Source organism: Micropterus salmoides, unplaced genomic scaffold (genome assembly GCF_014851395.1).
Source record: "Micropterus salmoides isolate LMB-PRFRI ecotype aquatic unplaced genomic scaffold, ASM1485139v1 Ms_hic_scaffold_21, whole genome shotgun sequence".
NCBI classification, from domain to species: Eukaryota; Metazoa; Chordata; class Actinopteri; order Centrarchiformes; family Centrarchidae; genus Micropterus; species Micropterus salmoides.
This window is the reverse complement of record NW_024041262.1, coordinates 7,032,985-7,049,015: the sequence shown is the minus strand read 5'-3', so window position 1 is coordinate 7,049,015 and position 16,031 is coordinate 7,032,985. Positions and strand designations below refer to the sequence as shown.

General features: G+C 41.1%; 1 protein-coding gene across 4 annotated transcripts; it reads right to left on the bottom strand.

Moving 5' to 3' along the window:
* Positions 1-3,094: 3,094 nt before the first annotated feature.
* On the bottom strand, positions 3,095-14,410 carry LOC119915478 (somatostatin receptor type 2-like). 4 transcript variants are annotated; one of them, XM_038735016.1, is made up of 4 exons: positions 13,663-14,410; positions 9,344-10,032; positions 7,901-8,226; positions 3,095-6,570 (listed from the first exon to the last, which is right to left on the bottom strand). In XM_038735016.1, the coding sequence occupies exons 2-4, from the start codon at positions 9,729-9,731 to the stop codon at positions 6,139-6,141; spliced, it is 1,146 nt and encodes a 381-aa protein (XP_038590944.1). In that variant the 5' UTR covers positions 9,732-10,032; positions 13,663-14,410; the 3' UTR covers positions 3,095-6,138. The 4 variants fall into 4 exon arrangements, with proteins under 4 accessions (XP_038590944.1, XP_038590943.1, XP_038590945.1 ...); XM_038735015.1 differs by lacking the exon at positions 13,663-14,410 and adding an exon at positions 13,022-13,429; XM_038735017.1 differs by lacking the exon at positions 13,663-14,410 and adding an exon at positions 13,022-13,429 and having other exon boundaries at positions 9,344-9,765.
* Positions 14,411-16,031: the final 1,621 nt, after the last annotated feature.

The window sequence follows — 16,031 nt, the reverse complement described above, 5'->3', positions numbered from 1 at the left end:
ACATGTCGCCACCATAATAAAACACCCCCAGGCACGAAATTCATTACAGGATACTTGTTTTCATAGTGAAACTGAATCCTCAGCAGTGCTGGTTGGCATAGCGTTCATAGTCGTGAGTCATATGGAGGCAACTCAGGCGGGAGAGACAATGAGAAGTGATATGAGGGAACGTTGTTGCAAGGAGGCTCATTTGTGTGTGGAAGGTATTCAAGTCAGCCATACCTACTTCTACGTGTCAGGATGTCTAAATAAATCCACATTAAACCAAAGAAAACATGCTTCTGATATGATTTTGTCGACAAAATGTCAGCTACAACTGGATAGAAAATGACATGCCTTGTTGCATTTGTTTGAAGATGATTTCCATCAAGGAATCTAAGTTAAAGGAAAATATTCTGGTAATTTTCGGGTATCACTCTCATAAGCAAGGCTATTCTTATTATTACTGTAATAATAATTTTGTGCTTGCCACCTGCACATAAAACGGGTTTGTGGTAACACAATTTTGGCAAAACAACATTTACAGGGAGAAGCTGCCCAAAGTCTTCCAAATAAAAACAAATTTTATATAAATCTTGTCAAATGTCTGTGAGTGCGACATTAAAATAAACAGAATGTAGGCTCACTGATTAGCTTTTAAAGCTGTGCATGGGGTAACAAGCCAGCAAACCATGTTCGTTTTTTACATGTTGGCTGTGGGTTGATTTAGCATGTGTTTAAAGTGTTAAGTTATTATGACCATAGCCAGCATTCCCACAGTCATGACAGTATTGACTGAGTGAAAAAATACCAAAATGTGTCTTTATGCAGTTTGTGTTAGAATCTACAGCCACACTAGCGGCTCTGTGAGGGTTAGGTATTGATTTGAGCAACATGCTAACATGCTGCATTAATATATATAGCATTAATATTAATGCTAATATACTTGGGTTTAGCAGGTTATGTTTACCATGGTCACCATCTTAGTTTCACCTATTAGCATGCAAACATTTGCTTATCAGCACAAATCACAAAGTACAGCTGAGGCTTATGATGGCATATAAACAAAGGGGATAACCAAAGTTATTCATCAATTCGTCTCAAGCCATCAAGCCATCTCTCTGCATTGCCATTTCTAGAACCATGCTGCTTGCATAGCTGGAAGAAAGGGTTAAATTTGGTTAAATCTTTTTTTATACTATGTAATATAAATATTTGTACCATCACTAATGTTGCTATAATTCTAAAGGAGTTCTCTACTACAGTAAATTAAATTAAATACAGTTAGTGAAATGCTGCTAAAACATTGCAGTTTTGTCCAACCTTGAACCATGTTAGTCATGTACCATGACTAAATAACTCTTCTGTGTTTGGGAGTTCCTTCACAGTCCCTTGTGAAATGCTGGCATTCACTGAATCCCACATTGGGTTCCATCTGTATACAACATGGTGTAATTTGTATGATGTGTTCAGAGATCGAGTTCCTCCAAGTATTGTATCCTTGGAGGAAATACGTAGTAAAGGGCCCTTCAAGATGCAATTCCAGGAACTTTCTAAGTACTGGAAATACTAAGAGACACTCACACTCAGGCTACATCTGACAAACAAATACACAGGTTTGACAACGGGAGCAGAAACTGGCCTGCATTTTAATTGCAGAGACGAGGACATTGGCGTGTCCATTACAATCAATGATCACATTATATTCTATGCAACAATAAAGAGTCACAAATAAACATCTGTTTCTGACATATCACACACATATAAGCAGGGGGAAACAGTAAGTAATAAGTAAGTGATATACAGCAGGTCTCTGTTATGTTTTGGTTACCAACATGTCTGTACAGTGCAAAAGCTTTAGCTGTTTGGCTCTTGTGAGAAACAGGTTACAATGTTGTTTTTGCTGTACATTGACGTCATCACATGGTTTTATATTAAGCTCCAAGGCACATAGATACATGTAACTGCACAAAAAAGTACATATCCATGGTTGCACACTGTCAGAGACAAGCACGTTAAGTTACAACCAGCTCGGCTAAAGTTTGGTTTGGTCAGGATTATAATGTGCAATCTGTAGTGTTAAAAATCCACATCTAATTTTCATTCTTTGACCAAAAGAATGACTTGTATTGGCTGCCGATCATAACTTAAAAAGTTACAAAGCTACAGAGTTGAACCCAAACATCTCTGTACCTAGAGTGTATCTAGCAAAAAAAGGTGGCAGCTGTATAACACTGGTTTTGGCTAGTGAGGGGACAAAGAAGGTCGGATTTGCAACCCTCCCCATGCAAGAACAAGCAGAGGATACCATAAATACATAGAGTTAATATTGAACAGTGCATCCTCAGGAGTGCACGTTCTAGCCCTTCGCAAATCAAAGTATGTTTCAGGAAAAAGAAAGCGCGAGAAGGCAGAGGTTTCCCCATTGCTCCGCTTCCGCCTCTCATCTGTACACTATACAGTGGCAGGAACCAGCCAGATATCTGGACAAATGCCCTTTACAAATTTGTCACTGGACCGTACCCAGCGAACAAAGAGCCAAGTCTTATGTCAACCCAAATAAGCACAACTTTTTCAGAATATGACCTAATTTCAGAGCGATATTAAGGTCTTGATTTCACAAAATTACCAAGAAAGCAGCTGCTACAGGCAACGTCTCATTGCCTCAGCTGTCCTCTTAGCGCTACATTTACACTGGTTTTGGCACGACCCATCTTATCGAACGTTTCTTAAACATCAGAATGATGTCCATCATTAAGTCCATTAAGTATGTCTAAATAGCCAGCAGCAATGACAGGCATAGTGTGTTTCCTTCAGTATGGTTCAGTTCATTTCAGCGCAGTTCAGTTTGAGTGGGTGCAAAATGTGTGCCAGCTCATATTATTCTTCACCAGCTGTGCACGCGAAAAGAAAGAGCGAGAGAGGAACAGATAGAAGGACTGAGAGAGCAACAATAATTAACTGTGGATGAAGAGAGAATAGTTCTTGCACTTCAGACTTGAAAGGCGCTAAATACCTTAACTGTAATGGGTGAGATTGTGAAATGAGTTTCTCGCTGTCACACAAACACACACATTTGGCGTGAGTATTCACAAAGACAGAAAATATACAGATATTCAGGAAGATAGTGCATGTTTAGGGATGATTCACAGGTTTTTCTACAGGTTCTACATTTGATAATCAAATTACAATCCAAACATACTTCTGGTTGTGGGTGTCACTCACGTAAAGCCTTTGGTTTGGGCTGTGTTAGATTATTATACACAGAAAAACATGCGTACATACACAGTCTCCGCTGGGTCAGTATGACTCCCTAATGCAGAATTGGTCACCCTTATCACCTTCCAATTACTCAGACTTGGGTGCAAGGAGCCTACGTCTGTGTGACACATTGTGAGCAACAAGGGTACGAGAGTGTGTGTTTTGTCTTTATATGCATCATCTGGGACTGTACCTGCACACATGCCTGTGAACTTGAGTGTGTGATACTTTTTTGACCTGTGAGAAAAGATAAGAATGACCCTGCTACAATTACTACTACTAGCAGTGACAGCACAGAGAGAAGGCCATGCCAAATTATTGGCTGTGTGGTCCACTACCAACTGTGATACAGGTATCTCTGTGTGCGCGTGGCCACACATAATTATTTTCCGTAGTAACCTCCCAGGACAAGCCCTGCCTTGCTCCTCAACTCTTTTGATTGCACTGATTGATGGTTTCTGACTTGACTGATATGCTGGGATGAAGTGAATGTGACACTGCAGCATATGGCGGGTGACCTTATTACTCCAGAGGCTTTGCAGTTGTTTGGCAAATATCCCGCCAACTAGATGTGACTCCATCATGGAGGTCCGTTAGAGGAATTATGTGCACAAACAGTCCGAAAGCTAAAACGGAAATAGATGTCACATTGTGGATGTGGGCTCATTCACTCAGCATTAATGGAGTGATAAGGTTTCCAAACTCAGGTTATTGTGACAAGGTCTTTTGTTGTAGCTCCTTTGGCTCTCGCTCTACTAGGAAGTTGTAGCTTAGTGGAATTAGCCCCGTTAAGTAAGCAGAGTGGTATTGTTTTAGCTAGCAACAGAACCAGCAACGTAATTTATAAAAGCTGATAATGATGTCAAACGGTCAGCGTTTACATTAGAGGCTGATGACCTTATATCTTAATTGGAGCTGGATCAGTATGAACATTATGTAAAAATGAACAGACCAATTCACAGCACTAATAGTCTAAAGCCATGCTGTGGCTGTACTTGAGCTCATTGCTAACATCAGTATGCTAACGCTCACAAGGACAATGCTAACATGCAGACATTTAGCAGTTACAATATTTACTCTGTACACCATCTTAGTTTAGCGTGTTAGCATGCTGATTTCTTAATTAGCACTAAGCTGCAAAGTACAGCTGAGCTTGATGGGAATTAGACATTTGGTCATAAAAAAAATATATATATATGACCTAATGATGGTGCTAGGTGGACAGTTACTATGTTACAGTCAGTCCTATGGGGACCATAAATGGGCATGGTAAAAAAGAAAATGATGTTCTACTGATTGATTGATTGATTGTTCCATTACTCAGCCTGGCATCCTGACCTTCATGTCTCTTATAAGAAGCCTCTAAATATATAGAGTACTGGTATAAACTGGAGTTAACTATAGCTGCCCGCTTATTCCTTTTACTATTCATTGGGTGTATGAAATGCTACTGAGAACTCAAGGTCACATTAATCAAATGCTTTTTGTGTTATTTGCCATACAGTGAAATGAGCGTATGCCTCAGTGAGAACCTCTCAAGCGTGGCCTTCATGTTTTGTGTTCTCAGTAGATACACTAATACAGACACAAGCTTTAGTTCATTCTATCTCCATATTCCTCTCTTCCTCCCTCTCTGAATGTGACACATTTTCCTGCCTTCTGTGAAATTTTTGCAAGCACACGCTGGCTGAACCAAATGTGAAACTGAGGGTGGCGACCACATTTCAAAATGAACTCAGGAGGAAATCTTATACTATCAAAACACAGCACTTTACAAGAACAAATGGGCTCTTTACAATGGCACCGCTGGCACGGAGAGCAACTATCGTAAAGACCAATGTACAGTGAAATATTGAGTACGAATGATGGGTTTCCCAAAAGTAATTTCAGAGCTGTCCTTGATGCATCTTAACCATGCAGAATTTTACAGCAGGGATTGCCTTTGAAATTCATTTTAGGACACTTGCATCATCAATATGCAGAATTTTTCCCCAGAGGTTGACAGAAAACTATTTTGTATGTACAAACTGAAGCTTTTTTAATGGTAGCAAGGTCAGAGCAGCTGCTGAGATGTTTTCCTACCCTTCCACTTGATCAATAAACCCATCCAGGATGTTAAATTCAGGAGTTTACGAATCAATGCAGCTTCTCCAGTTGAGATGACAGCTAGAGAGGGAAAAGAGCATCCTTCATTTGTTGGAGGGCTATGCCATTTTGTTTCCCGGACTGGTCTTAGATGAATAAGACATGACCATGAAACTGTTCAGGGTTGTGGTTTCTGATTTTTGTCTTTCAAAGTCTAGAATACCTTTTTGAATAACACTTCTGTTTTCCACTGACATGTTTTGCCGACCTTTTCACCAGTATTTCCACATTCAGAGAATTCAGTGCCGAGCCTTCATAGCTCTCAAAAAACTCAAGCAGGGCATGGATGGTACTCAAACCCTCAAATATTTCTGCCATGGGTGAACAGTCCACTCTCTGATCTTGGTTCAATTTTGCTTCACTTCTGACAAATCAACAGAAATCTCAAGATGGCAAACATGAACAGCACTCTTATTTGTGTTTGATTTCAACATCACTAGTCTCTACAGTTTTGAAAATCAATAGTCAAGATACATTTTTGCTCCACCTCAGGGCGAACTCAAGTTGCTTCATTAACCCACATATTTTGAGTTTTGAGCCGGAGTCAGTGTACTTTTCCTGACCTGAATTTATTTTTTACTTAGACTTTACTCATATGTCATTCTCCATGAGCAATAGCAGTACATCATCCTCCTGCCCCGCATCTTTGAACAGGGGTCACTAGCAGTGCAGTGGTGGCCCATTAGTCTGGAAGCCCCAAGCACCACTGATCTCTCTCTAGCCTCCCTGGATGCGACTGCCGCTCCTTTACCCTCAGATGCTGGTCTGAAGCTCGCCATTGAGCAGTGCAGCATTGTGAGTCTCCAAGTTGGCACTGATGATTGCGGCATCGTTAGCCATCCTGCTCCTGTCTGCCCTGCTGTCACTGCGATCAATCTCGTCCAGGCCCGCTACCTTTTTCAGGCACAGAACGTTCTGAAAGCTCTTCTTGAAGTTGTCTGACAGGAAAGCGTACAGGATGGGGTTGGCGCAGCTGTTGGCGTAGCCGAGCACCACTACAAAGTCGAAGGTGCTCTTCACAGCAGAGGTGGGCTTGATGGAGCCGGTGACGGAGGTGACGTTGAAAATGTAGAAAGGCAGCCAACAGAGGACGAACACCGCCACCACGATGGACACCATCCGTGTCACCTTACGCTCGGAGCGCTTGCGCTTGGTGGAACACACTCGTATGCCAGACGACTTAACCTGGGAAAGGAACGGATTGTCAGTGGCTTCAAATCTCCCAAATGTAAAAGCACAACGTTCAAACTGTGAGACATACAGTAGAAACAACTTTAAGTAACAGTTCGACATTCTGGGATACACGCTTTTGTGGATGACCTAGAAGCTCCTATGCTGGCTCTTTCCAAATTGAAAAAAAATCCCTTGCCAAACTAAAGTGCAAGATTATGTGCTGGACTACTTCGTGGCAAGGCTCAGTGACAGACAAACAAGATATAATGTGTTAATTAGTGAGGTTTACTGCAGAGATGCTGATCTTGATGCTAATCTGAGCTAACTAGCCAATGGCTCTAGCTTCAAATTTAAGGACAGGTAGAGGAGTGGTACCCTCATTGAACTCTTGGCAAGAAAGCAAATAAGTGAGTTTCCCAAAATGCAGAAGTATCCAGGAAACAGATTCTAAAAATGATCTTTCTTCTTAACATTTCAGAGCTTGAATGTGAGAGCCTGAGCCATCCACCGACAAATAGCTATCAGAGACCCCAAACATTTCAGTCACTCAGGCATACATAACATTCACAAAGGGAATAATGTTGGAAATGCAAAGTCACTAGATGGTAGTTTAATGGCTAATAAGGAGGCTAAAGCATTGGCAGCGGTTGTAATGTAGGAAAAACATGACATAGTTCCATTAAAGTCAATATAATCCATGTCACATGAGGGTACGGATGACCTGCCATTTGTGGCCATAAGCTTAACTGCTTCAATACTACTGATTAAAACAGTAGTATTATTCATATTGCTTCTGGAAACCACACTCAGTCACATTAAATCATGTTTTTTGTTCCATTAAACCCACCTGATACAGACTTTATCCAACTTATAAGCCTCCAAATATAGATGATTTTTCTGATCATCCTTTATATTTTCAACATTATTCCCATAACAAATGTAAGGAATACCTGTGAAATAATTTTTTCCCTAGATAGCCCTGATTGCTTTCCATTGCTGCCTAGCTTGTGTTCAAACATGTAATGCTTAAATAATAACCCTTAAAAACCCTGGTTCATCTATGGCATGATGTTGTTTTTCATATGTAACATGTATAAGCTCATGCAAAAATAACGTAAAACATAAAAACATGCACTGTCTTTGGCTGTTTTCCACTTATTCACTATTGTAAAAAAATGAATGAATGAATCTACAAATAAACGTGACTCAAGTCACAATCTCAAATTGGTTGTTATTCTAGTCCTGCAGCCAGTAATAAACATATCTCAATATTGAACAAGAGGACAATGTAGATGCAAAAGAAGAAAATTATATTAAAATTGAATGTCAGCCAGGCTTTTACCTTGACTATAATGAGCAGGTAGCACAGACATATGACCGTTAGCGGCAGGAAGAACCCAATGAAGAAGGTGTAGAATATGAAGGCTGTGTAATAGACATCCTGGGGCTCCGGCCACACAATCCCACATACTGGCACCTTGTCCAGGCCACTGAAGATCATAGTAGGTAGGATGACTAACAGCGACACAACCCACACTGTCAGGTTAATTAGCTTGGCTACACGGGGCTTCCGCCATTTTGTTGACTTAATTGGGTGGACCACAGCCAAGTATCGATCGATGCTCATCACCATCAGACAGAATATGCTGGTGAACTGATTGAGAGAGTCTGGGACGGAGTAGGGGAGAGAGAGAGTGGAGAAGAGAGTGGAGAAAGAAAGGTGAGGTAAGAATATGTATCAAATTTATCAGTAATTGATAAGACAGTTAAGAAGGCTAGATGTTCCCCTTGCTTGCAGTGTTTTGCTGAGCTAAGCTAATAGCATCCAAGCTGTAGATTAAAATCTAACAGACAGATATACGAGTGTTATTGAACTTCTGATCTAGCCTTTGGCAACAAAGCTAATAAGACCATTTCACAAAATGTCAAACTATTTCTTTAAGACACACGTGTCCAAGATTTTTAATAAACACACTTTTAATTTGCAATTGAAGTCTTAAGATTTATAATGTAAGATTTTATCTACTCTTAGCAGACAATGATTTTAGGATAATTTCCCTCTAGAGCAGGAGTCGGAAAATAAGTCTGGCATTGTGCCAAAATTTTTTAACCAGATACAAGCCGGGCCCAAATGAAGTCAAATTATTTCAAATCCTTGTATGCATGTGAGCACACTTAGCTCAGTCAGTACTGTGCGGGATTCCCATTAGGAAGTTTGTAAGATCAATTACAACTAACTGAGGTGTTTTTTTCTCCCTTGTTAAACAAATTGATTATAAGGACACTTTTGGCATAAAGCATGTGCTACAGTGTGTGCGCATCCAGGCGTTTGATCCGGATTCAAAAACCTATGGACGCTTATTTTCATTTCCCTGAGGAGATTCAGGGGAATCCTATCACACGTTTACTGACGGCTTTTTCAGAGGTGTGTCAAGCAAGCCAGAGTCTCTTGTGAATGTCCTTCAGTACTCTTCAAAGTAAAAGCTCTCAATAAACTCGACATAAAGCATTGCCGCAAAAAACGTTCTCAATCACTTAAGAGGAAGAGATTGTGTGAGTATCATGAGCTATCATGACTGAGATCTATTTCAGCACCAGCCGCTATAAATTTATTTTTTTTTCTGCTATGAAAGCAATCTAGCCGCGGCCCAGATATTATTGCTGGCGTGCCGGGTCTGGCCCACGGGCCACCTATTGCCGACCGATGCTCTAGAGGAACCCAAAAGTGTTTTTTTTTTTGTTTGTTTTCTGTAGTGCACCATTAGCACTTCTGCTCTACACCTACCTACAGTCATGATCACCCTGCAAAGCACTTCTCCAAAGGGCCAGTGCACCAGTGTCAGCTGCAGGGCGATGAACGGCAGGCTCATCATACACAGAACGTCTGCCACCGCCAGGTTCAGGATGTAGATGTTGGTCACCGTCTTCATTTTGGCGTAGCGCAGGATGACGTATATGACCAAGGTGTTGCCGCACAGTCCCACGGCACATACCACGAAGTAGATGAAGGTGATGACCACAGAGCTGGTCTTGTCCTGATGACGCTCCTTGGTCTCTGATGTGTTCAGATCCAGGTCAGACTCATTCCCCTGGAAGTAGCTATCGTAGAGGAGGGGCTCAGGCATGGAGATGTTGGGGGGAGTTGGGAGAAAGGGCCACTGATCCAAGGCCATGATGGTGAGAGGGGTATCAAAGGGCTCCAAATGTCTAAAGATAGCGAGGGGTAAGGGTTAAAGTGAAGGTAGATGTAAATGAGTTTAAGGTTAGGATTTTACATGCTTAAAAGCATTGATTTTACAGCACAAGGCTAGAAATAAGGGGAAAGGGAGGTGGTAACTTCTAAGACAAGCAAGTGGTATTGGGAATTTGACTTTAAGGTGTCAGGGTTTGGGGCTCTGGGAATTGTGATGACTCTGGATTTTCATTAAGGAGGAACCACAAAAATCACATCTCAGCTATAAAAAACACATAGATCTATGGAGAGAGAGAGAGACAAAAGATTGAAAGAACAGTAAGTATGGCTGAGAAACAGAGAATATTTCCTTTGACAAATAATAATAGTCCCATGGCAACAGTTGCAAGGTTACTTTACATAACTGCTTTCACACATCATCAGATCATGTAAAGGAAATATCATTAATGCTTTAGATGATAGCCCGCCAACGTACAACGTAATTACTCCGGAGTTACTGTGTAATCTTTTGTACTCATGCTGTACCAGTACTGTACGTACCAATACATATATGTAGGTACTGGGGAACAAGATGTAAAGTTATGGAATAACGTGTTAAAAATTAAGAATCTTACAAAAATACCATATTTCCATATACCATACTTATTCTATTATTACAGGGTGTGTATGACCCACTGAGCAATAATCTAGATGTTTGGGAGGAACTTTATTCTGGATTATTTACCTACTGGGTACCTGTTCTATTACTATTACAGGGTACAGTATGACCAATAAAATTAGCACAAATCTGTATGTTTCAGGGAAGACGAAGTGATGACTTCTGCATCACTTCATTAATCTGATGCGATTTTATTTCTAAATGACCTTATTACATACAAGTTGGCTGGTGATGTGAACGACAGCTGAGACAGTCTTTGGAGGCCGACGGTATCCATGACAATACACCGTCCGACAGATGTCCCTCGTAGTTATTATAATAACTACAAAACATAAAGGAGCAATGCTGTTTACAGTGTACAAAAGATTACACCGTAACTCTGGAGTAATTACGCTGCACGTTGCGGGCAGGAATCTAAAGCATTAACGATATTTCCTTTACATGATCAGTTCTTCCTATCTTTGATTATCCTCCACACTGCTGATTCCCCTCACAGCAAGCATTTGGCAGACATGGAGGAGATGGCCAAATCCAGACACAGGTTTCCAAGAATAACTTTTGGTCATTGTGTCCTTTATTTGAGAAATACAGCGGGCAAAGAGTCACCGGGACACCTTGCATTACTCAAACCAAAGGGACACAATTTGTATGTCATGATATTGAATTGCACTATTTTACACTCTTCTTTTTTCCCCACAAAAATGTGCAGGCATGGGTAACTGCAAAACTCATCACGACTTCTGCTTCAGAGCCATATTTGTATCTGTATTTGTATTCAGATACAACATTTCAACTCTCATTTGGTCTTGTGCTCTTTTCTCACTTTCTAACCCAGTCCAGAACATAAATCCCTCCCCAAATGCAACACTGAGCCCAGTGGTTCAGGTCACTTGTGTGCATATGTGTGAGTGCGTGCGGTACCTCCCACATTTATGCATACATGCAAAAAGGTACGCCTGAGTGAGAACCACGAGGGCGCTGTGCTGCCGAAGACAAATGTTTATTCAATTGATCTTGGGGACAAACAGTTATGACACTGTGGCAGCATCACTTACTCTCTGCAGTGACAGCAGCATGCTCAATGGGGAGGGGGGACATAGGTCCAGTTCTTGCTTTCATAATTTACCTGAATTACATTTGATTGGAAAAGTGGGCCCACTGTGGACAGTCCACTTTGTGCTAATGAAGGGTATTGTATTGTGATAAAAGGTAGGGTTCAACTACTTGTCATCACTGAAGATGGGGGAACAACATGTTCTATCTATGTGTGCGCAAAGGTTAGATCACTCAGGATCATTGTCATTTTTATTCATCTATAATCTGTTAAATTCATTTCGTACAATCTGTTAAATTCGTAAAATCATCTGTTGAATTCATTCTTTATTTTAGAAAATGATAAAAACTAACCCCATCAGTTTTAAAGACTGAATCATTATTGGAACTGGTTTGTTAACCAATCTCTGCACTGTACTTTTTGCTCATTTTCCACACTGGAAAAACGTATTGGTCTAAGATTCAGTACAGAATTTTAGGGGACAAAATGATCTACACGCTGTTTAAGACGTTTTCTCACCCTTGTGAGAGCAATTACATGTTAGACATACTGCTTTCTCATAATTTTAAGGGTTTTTAAGTCACATTTTAAAGTTACAATCCTTTAGATTATATGGCGACACATGTGGTTGTTAACAGTGATAACAGTGTTAATGCTGGGAAAAACATTTACCATAAATATTATAAAAATGTCTGATGTGAATGAAAATCTTAATTCTCACTTTAAGTGCAAAATTCTAAATCCACCAAAACAATTTCTTATCAGTCTTTACAAACAGATAGTAGGGGGGCTTGATTATAGACATAAGTGCTTGTGTGTGTGTGTGTGTGTGTGTGTGTGTGTGTGTGTGTGTGTGTGTTGACCTATTAGAAAGTGAAATAGGCTACAACTTGAGACCCACAGGAAAAAAAAAAACATACATTGCTGGCTGGGTGTCAGGAGATGGATTTCAGCTCAGCACTGACCGTGTGAATAGATGTGAGGGAAGCAGCTTGGCTTGATGCAGCCTCACGCTAACCTGCAGGCTGGGTGTGATAAATGTCCACCTCAACAGGAGACTTTTTACACTGACAGTAAAATGGCAAACCGGCCAGTAGTGAGCAGGTTGGTTTGTCTTTCTTATCAAGGGACAGCGAAGTCGCATAATTAGGGCACGCGTTTTATTTATTTATTTATTTATTTGCTGTGCCGAAAGGGAGGAGCAATCAGCTATCCTCTTCTTATCCCAAAAGTCAGTCACAGATATCAGATTGCGAGTAAAGTAGGTGCTGTGGGTCCGACTTTGAAACTATTTCATTTGGGTGCCAAAAACTAAATAACCGCTGCGCCACGACTTGGCTCGCGTGTGTAGCCTACTTCATAATAGGTTTGACAAAAATGTTTCTTTTAACCTACAAAACAGAGCTGTCTATGTAAGGACTGAACGACAGCGCGCGCAAAAGCAAGTCCACACAGAAATGCCTTTGGATGAAGACAAATTGATTGAGCGTCATTAAAAATCAGCACTAAATTCCCTTTCTCCCACACTGCATTTTTGTTTCTTCAAAACATCACTTACTTTTAAAGAGAGAAAACTTCGTCCTCATATCAAGTCCATAAAGGTAAATCCTTCAGGAGAGAATATGGAGTCCAGCCGCTCCGGCCCGGCGTTGACCTGCTGGAAAGCTGCATCTCGCCAGCTTCTCCATCCACCTGCTCCCCTACTGTTACGCACGGCGCTGGCGTTCAACCGCACACTCCCCACCTTCACCAGAGCTGGTGGCTATTCTACGTCTGTCAGGTCATTTCACCTCTGAGAAATATTCCACGTTTGTTAACCGAAACTTTGGCAGACCGCGTCTAAAAAAACAACGTAGTGCGCTCACAGTGCGCTGCGTCCAACCAGACAAGCTTGGCACCGAATCCCCTGGGACAAGAGCGGCAGGACGCACGACTGCACCGCAGAGAGAGACCAAAGGAAGGGAGGGAGGGTGGGAGTGGGGGAAGAACTAAGCGCGTCACCCTGCATGCGTCGGTGTCCGACGAACTGCTGATTTTGAGTCATGCATATGAGTTGTCTCCTTTTCTGGTGCTTTGTGTCATTTAAAGAGTATACCGTTATACAGCATTTATTTTGATGCAGATCCTGTTGTCACATTATCCACGAGATTACCACCAATGTATCAAGATCAACCCAATCACAAATGAAATAGCACATACCTGAAATTTAACAGCTGGTCTGTATCAAGTCATTGGATGCATCAAAAACATTTCTTTTTGTTGATTCTTGCAGAGCACATGCAGAAAAAGGAATCATCAGCCCCAAGCTGTAGCACAGAATGATTCTTTGATTAGAATGATTAGATTGTCTCTTTCCAAGTCCATCAGCTACCAGTGCAATTACTTCAAGTGCCATCCAGGCCTGCCACATGCAGATCTGCACATTCTTGTCAGCCGACAGTGATGACACTCGGATCTGAAGGAATGAAGCAAATTCAACAGTCCCTCTTCTGTCTTTAGAAAGGAGGAGTTTTCAAGCAAGTGCAGATGGCAGATCTTCCACGACCTCTCTCAGTGGACAGCTCCATGAGAAAATGTCCTGCCACTTCTCTCAACATAGCAACACAAAAGTGCTGCTATTATTACAACCAGCTGCTGTCCTATCAAAGATTAATGGTTTTTTATTTATGTCCAAAACGATAGGATTGATTGAAGCTGCTCAGAGGGGGAAGGGTTTGTGAAGGTGTTCATGTCTTCAGTTATTCTGTGCAGAAATCCCCATCCATGTAAATCAGTGTGTAATCAGGAGGGTAACTGTTTCAAGTGTGTGTTTGCTGTGCAGTGGTTTGAGGTCATCAAGCTCTGGTGAGTTCACTATCATGTGTGTGTCACTGAGGGTCACATCCAACCTGCAAGCTTTTAAAGCAAGGCCAGAGTGGTTAAATATGTAATGTTAGCATTGTAGCTTTGTAACAATATTAAAGAAAACCTATTATACTGCATTTCCAGTCCTATAATGTAGTTCTGTGACTCCTGTATGGCAGCTTTGCATGATTCAAAGTTAAAAATAAAAAAAATTCTGTCTTATACCGGCTCTTCATGTAGGCCTTCATTTCAGCCTCTGTGTGAAACAAGCTGTAGATGCTCCTGTCTCTTTAAGCCCCCCCCCCCCTTTAAAGCCCACTGTCTTCTGATTGACCTGAAGCATGTTACCAGGCTGTTGCTGTCACTGAGAGGTAAACAGACTAAGCGTTGCTGTGCCGTTGCTGTGCGGAGCAAATGACCATATGGAATACCGGCTCGTCTAGCTCTGTGTGTAGAACAGAGCCAATGGCAGAAAAAGCAGTTCAAAACAGAGCGTTCAGAACAGGAGGAAATCTGAGGTTTCTTTTAAATACTTAACTAATCTCATTATTTAAAGCTTTGGCCATGTTTAACATGAACATCCAACGTTGTAATATTGTAGATAAGTTATAAAATACGTAAAAGTATAATAGGTCTCCTTTAAAGGACTACTTTGACATTTTGGGATACAGTATACTCTCTTGTCGAGAGTTAGATGACAAGATTGATAGCCTAGCATAGCAACTGGAAACATAGCTGGGCTCTTTGCAAAGGAAACAAAATCCACCAAATGTTTGCCTTGCGTCTTTCATGTGAATTGGACAGCCGGGCTGTTTATTTGCCCCAAACAACCAATGTACAGACTGTGCAGACTTGTTGTTTGCATGTGTTGTGTTCAGCTGAGCCTCTGAACATTTACAAAGCAGATTTATAAAGCCTTGGCGCACGACTGCAATTTTTTCACTCAAGCTGAAACATTTTCAACCCAGCATCTCAAAGAGTCTTCACATCAATTTGAACCACCCTGACAAATTTGCATCTTAATTACTTCTTTCCATTGACATTCGCCTTGTGTTCTGTAGGTGGAATTTTCCTACCTTTAAGCAAGCTAGCTGTTTGTTTATGCTAAACTAATCACCTTCCGGGGTAAACATTTTCTTTATGAGTTTATGGTTGCAAACGCTAGTTTCAAGTTCAATACAGCAGGATGTTCATTTAGTAAATGATGGTCCCACTTAGAGGAAAATCAACTATAAAGCAGGTTATGCTTTAGGGCGTGGCTACCTTGTGATTGACAAGTCGCTTCCCTGTCAGTCAGCATAGAGGCGTAGCAATGCATATCCCTCTCCAGCTTTCCAGCTCCAGCTTGTCGTCCTAATATGGTCACTTCTGGCTTCAAAAAAACAAGATGGCAACGGCCAAAATGCCAAGCTCGAGGCTTGAAAACTTGAAAACTACATCCACTTCTTTTATACAGATATGGTTTTGAGAAACAGCAGCACTGAGCAATGCAGGCATTTGCATAATTGATCTCACTTTAAAATTGAACTGCTCAATATCACTGCCCAGAGAGAATCCTGCTGAAAAAGCAAAAGAACAAAGCGGATGAAAATATTCAAAGCTGGAAATGGGAACCCCGCTATTTATTGGCTCGTGATTTCATCTGGATACATTGATTTAACATACAGTACATTAGGCTATAGGTGATACACAGTGTAATGAATCTCAGACTTTCTCTTTACTTT